Here is a 17,744-nt window from a genome sequence, read left to right on the forward strand (position 1 = left end):
TTTCAGTGTGTCGAGTAATCAGTTCGCTTTTCGAGGGCGTCTTGCCAATTTGGGTGCTTACCCGACATTCTCGTTAAAGAACGCCACGGTGTCGACAGTAATTCGGAGCCTGCACCATAGTGCTTTTTTCTCTTCCTTCTTTCACTGGCTTCTTCATTCCTGCCCTCATACCAGTAGAGAGATAGGTACTGCGCCTTTCCTTTCCCGATAAGCGATTGTTGTTATTGTTTTAACGCTGAAATATGGGGTAATAATTAACTTGCCTTACACAAAACGTGGTCATAAAATGTGGACGGAACTGCGCCAATTAGCATCCTTCTTTATTCCCTGAGGTATCTTCTGCGCCCGAAATAGGGGGGAGGGGTGGACTTTGGGCTTCTAACTAAACAGAAAATGGGCTGTTGCACCAGCGGCTTGAGGAAGAGAAGAAAACTTCGTTCGTTTCCTCGCACCTGATTTACGGCTGCCCTTGGCCCAAATGCAGTTAGGCTGCTTCTCCTTGGTGCGGGGAAGTTATGTGGGAAAGCGACATTTGCAGGCTGGGAAGAAGTGCGAACTCTGAAGACTGAACGCCGGCCATTTCTCTTGCTGTGAGGGCTGACGGTGCGCTAATTGGGATTTTTTACGGTGCCTCGGTTCACCGATTCGGTGCTGCTTGTACATTGACAGGCGTGTGGTGTGGAGCACTAACAAAGGAACTGATAAAGGTGAGGAGTTTGGGGGGGGGGGGGGGGCGTGTTTACTATGCTGCCGTGTCCCCCCCTTTTTTATTTCTATTGCATCGTTCCAATTGCTGATTCACGGATTGTTCGTTTCGGGAGCTTCGATAATATATGCGTTAATTGTGCTTTCGCCGGTGGTAATTGCACTGAGGAGCTGCGTACTTGATTGTGATTTCCATTGTGTCAGTACGCAGCGGACTTCGTAGCTCTTATTTTTGTTCGTCGCGATTCGAAGCATTTTTTAGAAGCAGTTTCTTTATTTTATTCAAGATAAATCGCAGTCCTGGCCTTTTGAATCGGAAGATAAAACAGGAGAAATGGTGGTTTGCATACTTCGTTTAATTACTCTGCCTTGACTACGGAGGTACACGTGCCATTCCCTTAGGAAATAAAGGATAGAAAACTGCTGTGGTTCACTGCTAATGTTCGTTATGTATAGCCCTCATATACGAATGTTAGCCACGTGCTTCAGGCGACGGTATTTTTGTTTTGCAGCTGCTTGGATTTGTTTCTTGGCTGGCTTACGGAACTTAGCTAGTGTTATTTGCAATGTTACTCGTTTCCTTGTTCTTTGCATCCGCCGCGGTGGCTCAGTGGATATGGCGCTCGGCTGCTGACCCGAAAGACGCGGGTTCGATCCCGGCCGCGGCAGTCGTGTTTCGATGGAGGCGAATTGCTAGAGGCCCGTGTACTGTGCGATGCCAGCGCATGTTAAAGAACCCCGGTGGCCGAAATTTCCGGAGCTCTCCACTACTGCGTCCCCCGTAGCCTGAGTCGCTTTGGGACGTTAGACCTTCTAAATCGAGTCCTTGTTCATTGCTATAGGATGTACAAGAAAAGTTTTCTTTGCCGCAGTTTTTGCGCTCGAAAAGAGTTTGGAACGCATGCGGGGCGCCCCGTGTGTATTGAGAGTTTTGACAGTGCTGAGAGTTTGAGACCGGATTTTTCCTCACGCGGACACTTGCACAGTAAGCGAACGCGGATAGCTTACGCGGATAAGTGTAAGGACGATTATGATCAGTCAAAAGTTTTCATACCACACTTGTGGTTTCGGGTCATATAGTGTGGCATGAGACAAGCACGTGGAGGCTGGCGAAAAGGGTACAGCTCAAACTGAATACAACTCAGTAAGGAAGGGAAAATTATAGTTGTAGCGTCAAGGGACAGGAAGAGAGCAGAGTGGAGAGAAGAAATGGGCACTGGGAAGGCATCTAACGCGAAGGGAAGATAACCGATGTGCCAGCTAAGGCCCAGTTAAGAGAAGGCTCAGTTAAGAAAAGGCAACCGATGACCCAGTTAAGATAAGGCAATCGCTGCAGGGGGTGGCAGGAAGTTGGGTGGGCGTATGAGATCAGGATGTTTGCCGGGATAAGACGGTCTCAGCTGACACTGTACGGGGTGAATCAATTTGAGAGGTATGGGAGAGGCCTTTGCCCTGCAGGGGGCGCAGTCAGACTGATGGCGATGATTAGTCTGGTTTTTAATGACACGTTTCCGACCTGGCATTCTCGAGACGGTGAGGAGGAGAGTCGTCGTCAGCCTTGGTGAGCTTGGTAACGATTCACAGGCGCCGTAATTGGCAGTCTACTTATGTTGCTGTAGAGCAGACCCTGAGGCCTGGGGACTTTTTACCAACCGGGTTCACAGTCGTTGCACGTTGGACCTCTGGTCAAACTCACGCGCGCTTGAGTGCATGCCAACGGTGCCGATGCGGCCGCTTCGTTCCTCCCGTAATTTGGACCGCGCGAGAAAGAACGGGCGCTCCGCCTAAAATGTCTCTCTACTAACGGCTGTTGTCGCACGCGTGTAAACGAGGCGGCATTTTTTCGCGGCGAGCCACCAAAACCGCTGCGTGATTTTTCTGTCGAAAAAAAAAAAAAAAAGGCGCGCCGAGGAAGTCTCCACCATCTCTCGAGCTTCTCCCGGGCGTTTCTGTCCGCATTTTTCCCACCGGCTGCTTTTCTGCGCCATGCGGGCATTTCGTCGAGGGCATGCTGGCGCTATATTAACATTACCCCGCTGGCCATGGCGCCTTTTCTCTCTCTCTCTCTCTCTTCCTTCTTACACCCCCCTCTCTCTTCTCGGAGGGGACGCAATTAATCTGGACCAGCGCAGGCGGCGGCTGACGCCGTCTTTTTGACTTCCCGGCCAGCGCGTGCATGTCCGCTGGCTCTTATTCGGCCATTGCGCTGCGGCGTTATTAGCGCGGCCGGCGTGCCCGCTGAGACGAGGCGCATAGCGGCCGGCTAGCTGGCTATAGCTGGCTGAGTGCGCGCGAGCCGTTCCCTCAAAATTGCGCGCGAACTCTTCCCTCTCTCCTTTCCCGCGTCGCCGGGCTCTTTGAGAGCTGGCGCCCGCTGTGCTTATACGCGTCCTTCTCGAGCCTCCCTTTGGTGGCTTGTCGGCGGCCCTACCTGACGCCGAGTAATTAAGAGCGCCGTAATAAGATGTCGTCACTTTGCTGACTCGTTAGTTCCCCCTCCTCCTCCCCGCGGAGCGGGCGTCGTCGAGGGCCGCGTTTTCTGCTTATCTGCTTTGCGCACGCAGTTCTCCGAGTGGTCATTTCGAGGCGGCGCGCGCGAGTTGCAGGGGTCTGACGACGCGTCGCGTTGTATTAAAGCGTCCCGAATGGAAAAGGAGGACGGGGATGAGAGGTAGTGGCTGCGTCCCGGGTTTTTCTCCCTTCCAGTGCGCATGCGCGTGGCGGTATACGCCGTGTTTCCACATTTTCCTCTGATTTGTGGGGTGGCTTTGTGGTTTACTTTGATCGTTGAGACGATGGCAGGGATGGAGACCAATCATGTTAATAGTTTGAACATGGCGTAGAAGTGCTCAGTGTAAGCTTATATCGTGCCGCGTACTGAAGCTTATATGCAGTCTTTGCCAAAAGTAACCGAGCAGCGGTAATTTGTTTGGTAGCGGCGTAGCGAAGCACTTATGGCGGCCCTTTAAGCTCTGAATTTCTCTAAAGGTGGACCGTTGTCCTCTCGTGACACATCTCAATCTTTAGGGGTGACGTAAAGGTTCCACTACACTGTTGATGAGGAAAAACCTGCTGCTCGGCTACTTTTGGCGAAGGGTACAGGGAGGTTCTTGCTCCGACCATGACACTGCGCAGGTTCGATTACGCCCCGGCTGGTCTGGTGTGCATTTACTCTGGACGTTTCCGTTGTGCTGAAACTCTCCCTGTTCGTTGGCCGCCAACGCATTGCTTCGTTTTCGTAGAGGTGGCTTTGCACTCGTGAGAAAGGAGTAGCTGCAAGAACTGCTGAATGGGGCCTGGGATAAGCAGTCAATTCAGCACCGTCTAAGGTGCTGGGCCGGGCGCGCAATTTCACATTCATACTTTCTCACACAGGATCAAGTTCAGTATACACCTCTCTTCTTGCTAACCCGCGAAGGCGTTTTGTACAGCCTTTGACAAAAGTTCAGAGACCGGGGAATCGGTTTTAAGCCGTTTGGTGCGGCTTCTGTAGTAGTTGTGGGGGGGGGGGGGGGGGGGGCAGACCACGTGCTCCTGATACTACTGAACCGGTGGCGTTGCGTAAGGAAGTAGCCTCGACCTTTCACTGGTGGTTTAAAAGTCCCTCGGCCCCCGTGAATTGTCGGAAAGATAAAAATAGCGCTAGTTAGTACTCTGAGACTTTTGCAAGCGCCCTTAAATTTGTTCCGACCACGAGCCAAGATGGGGCGCGGACGACTCCCGAGGCAAGCGCACAATGAAGCCTGAATTTGAAGCCGTGTCTCACAACCCCGTAAGGCCATGGATGCTCCAGCCTAAATAGTGTTGCAAGGAGCATAGGGCTTATCCGTAACATCGTGTGCGCCCTAAAAAGTAAAAGGAGTGAAAAAGCAGCAAGCTATCCTGTGGCACACCCCATTTCATTAAAGGGTGTGTGCCAGAGGACAGCTTTTACTCTCCTTTCACTCCCATAGAGGCGTATGCATTTTTGTAGTCTCCGCTTCCTTTGTGCGGAGGTGGGAGCTGCGGCATATGTTTGGGCACCATGTGCTCACGTTTGCTGCGTCGTAGAAGGAGCGCCCCGCCCATTCCTTCCCCACACGGGTGTTTGGACTGTCCACACCGTGGCACACTGTCCAGGGTGCCCACTCTGCGGCGTGTGACTCGGTTGTTGTTGCCTTTTTCGAAACACTGCAGTGCGACGCCTGCGCTGTCTTTGCCCCAATGCAGGCGCTTTACTGTAGAAAAGGGATGGCAGCGCTTTAGTGTCGGCGGAACCATTGTGTCCCGGTGTGTTTTGCCGGCGAAACGACCCTAGGTAGGCTTGGCAGTATAGCATCTAGGCGGAGAGAAAGGCTGCGGGAGATTAGATGGCCTTCGGTGGTCGCTGTATGCGCGGGTTTTAAGTCTCGCGGGTGATTATGCAGTCTTCCTGAATTCTGCATCGTCCGGCAAATGCGCTGGGGCAAAGCCGCGACAACGGCCCATACCGGTTGCTGTACTGCGCGGCAAAGCAACTGCCGGCTGCTTAGAGGAGGCGTTGGCGGCGCAAACGCTTGAGCTCGGCCTGCAGCGTGCGCGTTGTTTTTTTCCTTTTGGGGCACACTGCCGCCGCGACTCTCTCTCTCTCTCCCTCACAAAGCGAGGAGGTCAGGCGAGGGCGCAAAGTCAGCTTCCACGGGAGCAGAGTCGAGGAAACTAAGTTTGGTTGGAGGAGGAGGGTAAGAGGCCTGCGCGACGCGTTGTCCCTGAGTTTGGTACACTTTTGCCAACTCTTCCCCCCCCCCCCCCCCCCTTCCTTTTCTTCCTAAAGTTTCCCTATCTGGGAAAATGTCTCCCCTGGAAACACGTTACACAGCATCTCGCTTTATTCGTGTTTATTTCTGCCAGCCAGCGCCGATGGGTGTCGGTCTCCCCGCGGCCATTAGGCGTTCTTTAATAGCTTTTGTCAGCCCTTTTGGCCACCGGGCCTCCGTCCCGCTTGGCTCGCTTTGTTTCTGACCCCCTTCTTCTTGTCGCGCGGCTCTTAATGCTCCCCCATCGCCCGTGTTTCTCTCCACTGCTTAACTCCCCCCCCCCCCCCCCCCCCCCCTTTCTTTTTTCCCCGGCTCCTCTTGTAGGCGGCGTGCGGAGTGGGGGCTTCATTATGACTGGGGCGACAGCCGGCGCCAAACATCGCGGGCGCCGGTGTAATTAAAGCGCGCCCTGGTCGTTTCCAGCGCGCAGGCTGAACGGAGGCTCGCCCCTGCTTCCGCTGCCGTCGAGCGAGGTGTGCGGGGTGGTGGTTGGCGGGTTTGCCTTTTGGGCAGGAGCGGACAAGGTGGCTTTGGCTGGCAAGGCCTTGTGTTGCCACGCTTACACCGAGCTTTTACGCGCTATTTATAACTAGGGAAAGCTGGCGCGCCCGTTTTGGTCAAGTGGGCCATGCATTCATGTTCATTCTTTTTTTTGGCGTTTTTTTTGTGGATTTGAGGTTCTCGCAGTAGCTGTAATAATGCATCTGGTAAAAGGCAGTGAAATAAAAAGTGCCGTCTGCGGCGTCGCATGACGGCTTTCCGACCAATGAGGACGAGACATTGAGACATTCACCCGCTCTGACGTCATGCAGTGGTCAGGTGGTCGACTTCTGAAGGCATGCGAAGTGGGCACTTTTGTGGCGATTGAGGGAGTGGTACAATGAGGATTCTGTTGTGGGCTAGTTAGTCCATAAGTTACTAAGTGGCGAAAGCTCGTGTCAGGTATATCCCGGCCCTTCCTGTGATAGCGTTTTTGTTTCTTCTGCCACGCTTGTCGGCGAAGTTGCAGTAAACGAGCGTTTGCTATCTGCTCTTACGCATGTATATTTGTCGGCTGTAGATGTTTCCTTTTGTCATTTCCACGTCTATATATTGTCTTTAGACAAATCTACAAGGAATCTATTTTACATCTCTGTTCATGCGTTGCCTGCAGAATGTGCATAAAATTCGAAGTCGACAGAATGGGCATTGCTCTCTCGCGGCTTATAGACTGTCTTTATTGACAGAAGTTGATAAAGAATCGTTTTGTTTTTGTCTGTAGGCTAAAAACTATTTAGACACAGGTTTATAGGAAGTCTTTCTCGTTTTTTCTACTCGCAATCTGTAGACTGCGTCATGAACCATTATATACTGTGCACTATGTACTGTGCTTGGCGTATTTGGGCCTCCCTCTCGAGCTTGTCTTTGGAATTCCGGCTTTTTCTGTAGCCTACCGAGGAAGCGAGCAGAGGTCTGTAGAAAGCAAAGTTGTCGGTTCCTCCCCCTACATTTTTATTGTATTTTATCGCGCTTACAAGAAATGAAAAAGGAGAAAAGAGGCAGAGCGCGGCACGGCCGCGGTATATAGTCAGGCACCTTATAACCGAGGAGCGTGTTTTTTTTTTATTGTTCTCGCGTAATTCTGCTACCTCCATCTTCAACTCTTTCTCCGCGATCCCCGAAGTTTATGAGAGTATTACAACTATTCTAGTCGCCCTCCAGCTGTCGATTCCTCCACCGCTGCTGCTGCTTAGTCTTAGCGTGCTTCACTGACGCGGTGACGGCTGCTATTACTCAACGTTGCTGCTTATGGTTTTGTTCGCTATCCCAGCTTCATGTCTTTCTTTATTTACGTCTTCGTTCTGTTAATGTCAGTCGAACGGTGCGCCCCTGCGTGGTTTTGATGTACAGAAACGGCTCGGCTGCCGAGCTCTTTTTCGTATTCCTTTTCCTTGTCTTCTCCCGCCTTCCTCTCCCTTCCTTTTGATCTCGCCGCCCCTTCTATATTTTTTTTAACGTGTTGGAAGCTGTGTTTTGAAAGATCTTTTGCGGTAGAAAGCTTTAAAACTGCAGTTTTTTTTTTTGCGTCCTCGTCGTCTTTGCGAAGGTTTCTCTTTTGTTTTAGCGGGTGTTCACCTGTGCTCTCGCTGGGGAAATTAAATCGACCCACCGCGTCTAGTTTGAACGACGATGCTCGGCTCATTAATCAGCCGGAGATGGAGGCATATCTCGACGGCTTATGCGTAGTACTATACGGCCAGACGGGATGGTGAGGAACGACGGATGGTGGGAGAGAAAGAAAAAAGAAATAACCGGACGGATTGGATTGTTTGCTCTTGGCGAAGTGGGGAAAGAAGGAAAGGGAACACGGAGAACGCATGCGCCGCCTTTTCTCGAGAGCGCGGAAGTGCGGAACATAGACGGAGATTAGCGGCGATGCGCGGGGGATAATGAAGGGACAAGGAAAAGGCACTTATTAATGGTGATCCCGGTAATAACGCTGCAATTTACGGCCTAGCAGAAATGGGAGGAAGAAGCTGTCTGTGGAGGGGTTGGAACGGGGAGATAGACAGTTGAAAAAAGGCAGTTAGAGAGGGAGAGAGAAAGAAAGAGGAAGAAAGAATGACAGAAAAAGAGAGAAAAAGAAAGAGAAAGAAAGAAAGTATGAGAAACTAACCGTTTCGAGCTTTGGAACGAGGTCCGCGGAGGAGAGGAGACGCTTTTCTGCGGAGCCAGGTTTTTTTTTTTGTGTGTGGCGAATGGCTTGGTTTTTGAGCGTGGTAGGTTGGAAAAGTTCCGACTTTTTTCTTTACTCCTCCGTCGATTTGAGCGCTCCAGCACTGCTTGTTCGATGATGCTTGGCTCGTTGGGACAAAAAAAATAAAATAAAAGCGAGCGAAAAAGATTGATCGCTCTCTGTACAGATAAGTTTCTGTGGTAGACATTATAGGGTGTATATTGTGTGTTGATGAACCTTAACCCTTTTTGAGGTGCAAACTATGTGCATGTCTCATGGCTATCCTACAAATGGTTGATTGAATGACTGTAGGAATTTATGATATCACTTTTAAGCCGTTTCGACTACTGGTTTTGCAGCAAAAAAGGAGCACACAGTTGTAGCAATGACTGCGTAAAGAGACCTCAGATGTCGGACGTATCCTTCCCTCAGCCTTTTGGACGTGTTATAAAATTGGTATCAGAATTGAAAATGGCTTCAAGAAGTATTGTGAGGCCGTTGACTATTGAGAGGATTGAAAGCTCAACGATTTTTTTCCCCCGCCCAGAACGGTTTCGTTGAACTGTACGTCAGCACTCTTAAAAATGCACAGAACACTCAAGTTGGCCCGTTAGTGAAATATAAAAACGCACTAAACGACTATTTTGATAGTTGAGCAAATATACGCAATGGTATAAATATATTGTGTAAAAGATATGTCATCTAGGTTCATCGTTTTCCATTTGTCGGCACGTGAAGCAAGTGGGACTCTTGTGTGTCACTGCTGGCACAAATGGTTAAAGACAACGCTGATAACAACTCTACGACATTTCTGCTCTTTGCAAAAATCTATTTCATGGCTCTTTCTGGATGCGGTGTTGTTTGTCCGACAACAAAAGACGCGTTTGTTGCTGAGAAAATAGCTCTTAAAAAGTTAGCCGCTGCGGTGGCTCAGTAGGTATGGTACTCGGCTGCTGACCCGAAAGACGCGGGTTCGATCCCGGCCGCGGCGGTCGAATTGCGGTGGAGGCGAAATTCTAGAGGCCCGTGTAGTATGCGATGTCAGTGCACTTTAAAGAACCCCAGGTGGCCGAAATTGTCGGAGTCCTTAACTGCGGCATCCCACATAGCCTCAGTCCCTTTGGGACTTTAAACCCCCACAAGCCAAGCCAAGCCAGTCTTGAATATTTTCCCGCCACTGGATTAAAACTCGTGACGTTTGCACCGAAAGACTCCGTGATCAGTGTTTTGAAATGAATGGCGCTATAGCCTTGCCTCTGGGATCCGCGATATACAAGCAATGCCGACGCACTATAGTTCACTCGCGAAATCGACCGGTGATGGCGACACTTGCATATCCGTTTATGGACTTTTCTATAGCTTGTAAAAGCTCAGTTTTCGCTTAAAGCAGCGTATTTGCTGTTAGTATGCGGTTATCTCTCTATACGCGGCGTGTGAGTATGTGTGTTTGCAAACCCATTGTTCCTTTTTATGCTTCATTGTTCTGATACTAAATCCGCTGCATCCCGGTAATAACACTAACATGTTGCCAAACGAGGCCTATTTCAAGGCGTTATTCTAACAAAGAATGTACTTGCGCAAAGAACACAGGACACAACAAAGTAACACATGCGACACATGCCTGTCAAACTTATAATGTGTGTCCTTCCTGCAGTAATCTGGGATGGGATTGGCAGAGTCTGTAAATAAATCTGCCGATGCTTCACACCTTTTTCCACCCTTAACGCGGCTCGCGAGCTTCACAAGTGTGGCATGAGCTATCGGCTAACCTTGTATTGTCTGCAAGCTTTCGAGCAAAGCGCGTATTTTGCTTGCGCGAAGGTGCACACCACGTAGTTGCAGACTGGCTGGCACCGACTCGGAGAGGTATATTCGTGTCCAGTCTGAGCTTGAGGCTGGCGTCGAGACTGTTTTAAGCGGCAGATTTTCTTTCAGCTTCTGATGAGACGCTTGTGTTCCTCGTGCAGAACGATGAATTCTCCGGTGGGCAAGGACCAGCCTGACCCGGACGCCATCAAGATGTTCGTGGGCCAGATCCCCCGGTCGTGGGACGAGAGTGACCTGAAGAAGATGTTCGAAGACTTCGGACCCGTCTACCAGATCAACGTGCTCCGCGACAAGGCCACCGGAACGAGCCGAGGTCTGTGCGCTTTGCTTTCCTTTATCTGCTGTTTCTCCTTTTCTAGTCTCCGTTCGTCGTATAAAAGGAATCACCCATTTCACTGCGAAGACGAATCGGCGGCGCTTTAAGCGTGAACTGCTTTTAGTTCCCGTTGTTGGCGACCTTCCGGTGACGTCGAGCCAAAAACCGAGAGTCAGCATCCGGGCACTGATTCTCCGTCATCCGGGCACTGATTCTCCGTCATCCGGGCCACTGATTCTCCGTCATCGGGGCGCTGATTTTGCGTCATCCCAGAGCCGAAACGCGATTATCCGGGCACTGAAGGAGATTTAACGAGGCGAGTTTTCCGCTCTCTAAGACTCCGCACAGGACCGGCATACAAACGCTGGGGTCATGTCAGGGGCCTTTGAGAGAGGGCCGCTCCAGGGTGACAGGGGCGCTGCGCGGAACAACGGCTTCCGCGCCATCCCCAAAGATGGCGCCGCGGTCCCGCACACTCACGCACATAGACCGCCCGACGCCGGCGGTTGAGTACTGTCTCAGTAACCATTTCATGCTTACATGTACTCTCGATTATGGGAGATACAGTAACGTTTAGCTTGCGTTCGGCTACGCTGTGGAGCAGATGAAAGCGGGACATGCGTGGTAGAAACACCGTGTGACGTTCATCCTGTCAGCTTCCCGAGGGAGCTAGAAATAGGCGAATCAAGCAAGGGAAACAAACCAACTGCGCTCCCGAACTAGGAGTGTTCGGGGGGATGGACGAGTGGGTAGCGCTTAAAGCCTCGCGGCATGCGTGGGTTACGTTCGTAGGCCTTGCTCTGCACGGTGTTATCCCGGTTATCCCTCGACGCGCGTGTTCTACACGAGAAGCCGATCTTTCGCAGTGCATTCCCGACTGGGCGTCAGCGTGGGAAGCGTGTACCGATTGTTTCCAGGCCTGCCGTGCGCTCGCTTGGACGTAAATAAGCTGTGCGCTGTTCTTCAGCGTTCGGGATGATGGTCGGAATATTCGCGAAGCACGTCGTGTCGTATACGCCAGCTGTGGCTAAACGAAATGTCTTGGGGAGTATAGGGCGAGTTGAACGGAGACCTTTTCTCGTATGCGTAGGAGCCCCGACTCACGAGGACTGCATTGCTGGGCGGGACGCAGCCGCGAAAATGGCCGAAGACGCGACGTCGGAGCATTTAGAAGGCGGCTACATTTCTGGGTGGCCTCGCAGTCCACCGTGTGGGCGGCTCATTTTGAGAAAGCTCGTAGTTGTGAAATGGATGGCCTGTGCTGCGGTGTGTTTGGTTTAATTGAATTGCATTTATTGTGGATTGTGCATTTAATATACCCTTTTAGCGCAGCGGAGACGTACAGTTGCCCTCATACTTGTCTAGAGCGCTCGAACTGCGTGCTCTGTTGTGCATCTCTAATAAAGTAGCAGTTACTGATTGGCATCCACCCATGCGCTGCCATGCGGCTACAAAGGAAAGCTATACAGGTTTTGTAGAAACTTCTTAATTAAAGAAAAATTCGTCCTGGTCTGGGGTTGGAACCCGGTACCAACGCTTCACCGGACGATGGCCGCTGCATGGCGGGCGCCGTACAGGTTTTTTTATTTATTTACAATACCCTCAATCGCCGAAGCATTGCAGAGGCGAGTGGGGTGAACATTTGCGGTGAACATTTGTGACGAATCTTGGTTGAAGAGGAGCAAGTTGTATATATCAGGTTTTAGGAGAAAACAGTATTAGTTACCAAACTGCGAAAACATTAGAGTAAACAGTTACAAACCATTAAAAGCCCGACATAATATTAGCAACAAACACCTAAAAATGAAAAAAAATGTAGATAACAAAACACAGCTCAAATTGGTTCTTTCACGAGTACGAAGGCATAGGGGAATACAGCCATGGAAAAAGAGGAAAAAGAATTCAAAGCCGACTAAAGCGTATAATTTTTATGACGTTACAGGATTGCAAAGAAGTTCAAAATGTCATGGCTTCATTTGAGCATGCATGAAGAGAGATGAAGAGACAGGTGTGTGGGCGACTGGTCTAGCGTAGCCGTATGCCGGTTTACCGAACACCGGCTGCGCACGAGCTGTCCAGCTGGCCTTCGGCAAACCGGTATACTCTACTCTAGTGCGTCTCCGCTATGCTAAAAGCCTCCAATGTACCGCGTGAGCCGCGAACTTGACAACGTAGCTCAACAAGCGAGTCGTTGATGCTTTCCGTTTGTACGGTTTGGACAGGCCAACCGTCTTTTAGTTTTCATCGCCGTAGTGGCAGGATCGCCACGAAAACTCATGCCGGCCGCGTTTCCGGTGTGGCCTAGGAAGTTTCAAAGAGTGCCGTAGTCTATGTTCGACTTCCGGGAGCGGGCCTCAGGGTGATGCTTGGCTTGAACGAACGCGATGTAGCGCAGCTGCCTGTGATATCCACTTCGCGTCTGGAGCGAGGCCATCGCATTCAGGCGACTGTGTCGGCCTTCAGAGTTCATCTCCGCGTTCGATGTATATAGGCGGCGTAAGCGGGCCTGCACGAAGTTGCATATCCCGGTGCCTCCCTTCTCCCAGTGAATTAACGGCGCCGCGTTACCGGCACTTCCGGATGACTGAATATTTTCAAAAGGAAAGCTCGAAAGATGGTCGGGACGGGCCGCGTCTCTTGTGGGGAGAAACTTCTCGCGGGCTTGAAAAATTGAAATGCGACAAGGCGAACAACCTTCCGCGAAAAGGCGGCTGCAGAAATAGTAAAAGAAATCGCCGTTTAAAGGAAAAAGAGGAAGAAGAATGAAACCTGGGCGTTGAAAACTTCTTGCGAGAAAACAGAGCGCAAGCCGCGCTTCTATTCTTTTCTTCTCTTTCTCTCCTCTTCTCTCTCTCTGGTCTCGATGCGCGACGATGATGGCGGCGGCCCCTTTTCCGTCCTGCGGGTTCCCTCAGCGGCGCAAAGTGGCGTCGTCGTCGTTTCTTCTTCCCCTTCTCGCGACGCGGACACTGTCATCGTTTCGTTGGTGACAAATTGCCCTCGCAAGAGACACCCCCCCACCCCCACCGCCCTCTTTCTTACTACTGCTTCCTTCTTTCTTTCTTTTTTTTTCGTTCCCCGTGTTAAGTCCGCGGCCCATCTCAATCCTTTCTCCCCACAGTGCCTTCCTTTGTTTCTTCTTTTGTTCTTTTTTTTCTTCCTCCTCTTGAGCCTGTTCGTTTGCGGCACGGTGGGTCCGCGGCTTTTCCCGGTGCCCCCCCCCCCTACCACCTCATTCCCGTTGATTTCATTTCCACAGCACTCGTTTGTCTCCGGGCTTCTGCGACCGCGCGCGTCTTCTGAGCAAGGCGGCAGGCACTGTTTGGTTAGTCGGCGAAAGGGTTGTGCGCGGTCTTTCGGCGCTTGTTAGCGGGTCCCTCGGTTGGTGTTTTCGGCGGTGCGGCTGGTACGCTTACTCGTGTGTGTTACAACACTTCCTTTTTTTTTTGTGTGTGTGTGTGTGTGTGTGTGTGTGTGTGTGTGTGTGTGTGTGTGTGTGTGTGTGTGTGTGTGTGTGTGTGTGTGTGTGTGTGCATGTGTGTGTGTGTGTGTGTGTGTGTGTGTGTGTGTGTGTGTGTGTGTGTGTGTGTGTGTGTGTGTGTGTGTGTGTGTGTGTGTGTGTGTGTGTGTGTGGAGCCGGGTGTTCTAAGCGCTAACGAAGGACAACCAACGCGCGGGTAGGTGCCGGCTTTTGGAGGAGCAAGGTTTGTGTAACTTGTTGGACGCAGTTTTGTCGCATGCGCCGGATGTCGCGAGTTTTGGAGGTCGTACGTCTGTGCTACGGCGGTACTGTTGACACAGTGTAACAGCAAGCTGGGGCCATAATTTTTGTCAGAGCCGAGAAGGGAGGAGCACAGTAAATATAGAGCACATGTAGCTCAACGCGTGGCATTTGTACTTATCGCAGCTTCTCTAATTCTGAACCCTATTCGGTGATGCTCCTCAGCTTTACTGTGCACACCGCCGTGATCTCTTCGAGCGTATGCGTTTAATAATAATAATAATAATAATAATAATAATAATAATAATAATAATAATAATAATAATAATAATAATAATAATAATAATAATACGTTCATTCACCATCATATTGCAATTGCTAATGTAACTTTCCTGTCACCTAGGCTGTCACCTGAAGTTAACTGTAACGTCAACGTAATTTAAGTGGAAGTTACTGCCGTAGCTTTTGGAGAATTTAATAGGAGACCAGCGCAAACGGCCGCTCCATGTCGCGCTCACCTCCTACGCGTCAGGCAAGATCGGAACGCCAGTGTACCGCCAGTGCACATCCGTAATGTATTGTGTAATGGTCATGGCCGGCTTCATTTGCACAACAGTTTTAGCATAGCGTGTACTTTCTACCGCGGCCCCTGTCGCGAGCCGCCAATATGTGCACGCGCAGATGGCGCTAGGTGCTGAACTTGACCCACGTGACCTGGTCCGTCTTCGCGATCTGCGCACGCGCATTGCCTGCTGGCGGCAAGCGGTAGCGCGGGCGTTATGCGCCGTTCTAAAATGCTCTATTCAGTGGCGAAACTTGCGCCGAAGAACTGGCGTATCCCGGATGGACGTCCTACGTTTGCTTTACTCCTCAAAAGGATAGAAAGTAATAAAATGCCCTGCTACCAGCCGGGCTAAGGGTGTTACTCGGGCCAATCTGTTATAATTCGTGACGAAAATACGCGACGTGCAAAATGACGAAGAAAAAGAAGACGCCCCAAGTGCTCGCTTTCCACTAATCTTTATCGTTCCAGCCATTTGTCCTAATGAAAACTGTCAGCCCCGCGCCCAAAGCACTAAATAATAAATTTTGTTTTCAGTATCTTACCGTCTTCCACGCTTAAACAGCACGAGGACTGCCTGTTTATTATCTCTTTTTCTCGGAAAAATTAGAGAGACGGGACGTGAGCGCGGTCCACAGGTGTTACGTATACGGTGTGCGGGGTCGGCCGTTTTTCTCACCGCCATTATTCCGCCGTGGTGAAAATGAATAACTATTAGCCTCCAGGGCGCCGAGGTCGGTGGAGCTCTCGGGCGTCAGCGAAACAAAGCGCTACGCATTATGGTAGCACGCGCGCCGGAGTTTGGCGGTGGACGCTGACAAAGCGGGTCATTAGCAGACCGAGAGGCAGCGCCTTCCGCCTGGCTCCTTCTTCTTCCTGCTCCCATTTATTCTTGTGCTTTAATTATCAGCTCTTCTTTGCGTTGTTTTTGCGGTGGCTGATTCGCTAAGCCCGGTCTCTCTTCTTCACCGGCCGCAAAACGCCGCTGGACCGCGGTGGCATGCACAGTGGGAGAAGGAGCAGGAGTGGGATTGGAGCTGGAGTGGGAGCGGGAGTGCGTGTGGAAGCGAAATGGCTGTATTGGGGTACAAGTCCAGGAAAAAGCTGCTTTTCCCCGTCAAAGAGCCCCCTTCCAGCCAATGACATCGGTCGATTCTCATCAACCTGCTAGCCTGACAATGCAGGGGGTTGCCGACAGTTCAGGAAAAGGGCTATCCCCGGCAGTGCAAACAGGGAAGTGTTCTCCTTTTATCTGCCACTTCCTGCATTTTCACACTGGCAGGTTCGTGATAATCAGCCGACGCCATTGGCCGGAAAGGGGTCCTTCGACGGTGAAAAGCAGCTTTTTCCTTGACTTGCATCCGTCTATAGGATGAGTATGAGCTGAGGGCAGTTCGGAGAGGGATTGCTGGCGGGGATAGCTGGAGTAGGAACGGAAGGATGCGGGTTCCGTCGCGTCGGCGCCGTTCATCTTCCTTACAGCGCTCTCCTCGTTGCTCGAGAGGGTGCGAAGACAATGGCGTCTGCGCTGGAGCCCGCCCGCCGCCCGTTATATATTTTCCCCGGCGTGGCTGCCGCTGGCGGTTGCTTTCGCGTATTCTTTATCCTCTTCCTCGGCGCTGCCGTCAGCCGCGGCGTTATAACAGTTTTCGAGCGAAAAATTGCGCGACGCGCCGAGCGTTTGCTCGGCCCTCTTGCCGCGATCTTTTTCTGCGGGGGGGGGGGGGGGGGGGGGGGGGGGGGGGTATACAGTGGCGCGAATAAGTGGATGGCGGTGTGAGGAGGAGGGCGATAAGTGGGGAAGGGGGAATGCGCGCAGCCGATTAATCAGCGACGCTAATTCCTCGGCTGGGCGCGCGTCGCGCTTTCGGTTTTTGTGTACGGGGTCGTTGTTTTCTCGGCGCCTTCGTCTTCCGTCGTTTCGTTTCGTTGTTTCTGCCGCTGGTACTTTTCGCTCTGGTTTCGAGGCCCGCGCGCGCCCAACTGTGCTCTCGCTTGGCTGCCGCCGCCGGCGCGTTTACAGCGGAGGACGATGGCTATAAATCTCCTCCTTTATACGAGGCCCACTGCGCGTCATGTTTGGAGCCAGCGTTCTGTAACGCGCGCGCGCGCTAGTTTTTGCTGTCGTCCTTCGCATCCTGTGAAACAATGTTGTATCTGTCTAGTTTGGTATGTTTCTTCTTCGCATTTTTTTTATTGCCCCACATGTGTTCGTCATGCCGTCACTGACGTCTGCCCTGCCTCTCCGTCGTCGCCTCTTGTAGTTCCTTATCGTATATGTCTCGCAGGCTCCCTCCTTATGGGTGTGCCGCTTTTGTTGGTAGAATTGCTTGCGTGCAGCGTTCGCTGGCTTGTATCGTTTTTGTATCACTTTCTCGTCCGCGAGCGTCATGTGGTGCTGCCGTGAGAATTTTTTTTTTTCGCTAGCTTAGTCGCACTCCGTCTTCTTGTCTAGTTACGAGTTGCCGTCGGTGATGACGCGAGAAGGCAGTTTCGTGAACGAGCTGTATTGAGGTGTTCGTCGTCGCGGCGTTTTGCGACTCCGCCCACCAGAAAGCTATTCCGGTCAGAACCGCGCCATTTTACAGTGGCATTCTATAAGATGCCTTTTCTCTGGCGTAGATGCCTCTGTCGGCGTCGTATTATATGTCGGAAGCGCTAGTATAGGCTATCTCTTGTGGTCCAAGGACAGTGTTTTCCAATGCAGGCTGAACAATGACGTGGTAATGGTGATGAGAAGAAATGTACTACGCGATCCGGCCCAATAGTAGATCTGGTGACTAGAAGATTTTTGACAAAGGCTGCGAAGACATGGCATGCTCCTCTGTTTGATCGCGTTGGTTCTGCATCGAACGCTGTGGTCGCCAAACAATTCTGCGCCGGTGCACGTGGGCTGCACTACGCTGTCACAGCGCCCTAGGGAGCGGATGTCTCGCTTGCAGGGAGGCGCATTGAGTCCGCATCCTCCGTGTCAAGTGTAGTTAAGAGGCGCGCTGCTGGCGGTAGTGGTGAGAAGAGGGCTGTGCGCTGCTGTTGGCATACCTCTTCCTCCCTGTATGCGGGGACGTCGGCGCGGTATTCATAAAGCGCGGTAAGTTGAGTGGGTGTTCCCGTGCGACCGC

At 51.5% G+C, this 17,744-nt stretch overlaps 1 protein-coding gene across 34 annotated transcripts in view; it reads left to right on the forward strand.

The window, feature by feature from the left end:
• LOC144103794 (CUGBP Elav-like family member 2) overlaps window positions 1-17,744 on the forward strand; it is a 541,184-nt gene that overhangs the window by 96,857 nt on the left and 426,583 nt on the right. For all 34 annotated transcript variants that reach the window (XM_077636467.1, XM_077636478.1, XM_077636494.1 and 31 more), the window contains one exon: window positions 10,164-10,336. In XM_077636467.1, the coding sequence (XP_077492593.1) occupies window positions 10,168-10,336 (169 nt within the window). In that variant the 5' untranslated portion in view covers window positions 10,164-10,167. The remainder of the gene's footprint in view (window positions 1-10,163; window positions 10,337-17,744) is intronic.

Source organism: Amblyomma americanum, chromosome 9, assembly GCF_052857255.1.
Source record: "Amblyomma americanum isolate KBUSLIRL-KWMA chromosome 9, ASM5285725v1, whole genome shotgun sequence".
NCBI classification, from domain to species: domain Eukaryota; kingdom Metazoa; phylum Arthropoda; class Arachnida; order Ixodida; family Ixodidae; genus Amblyomma; species Amblyomma americanum.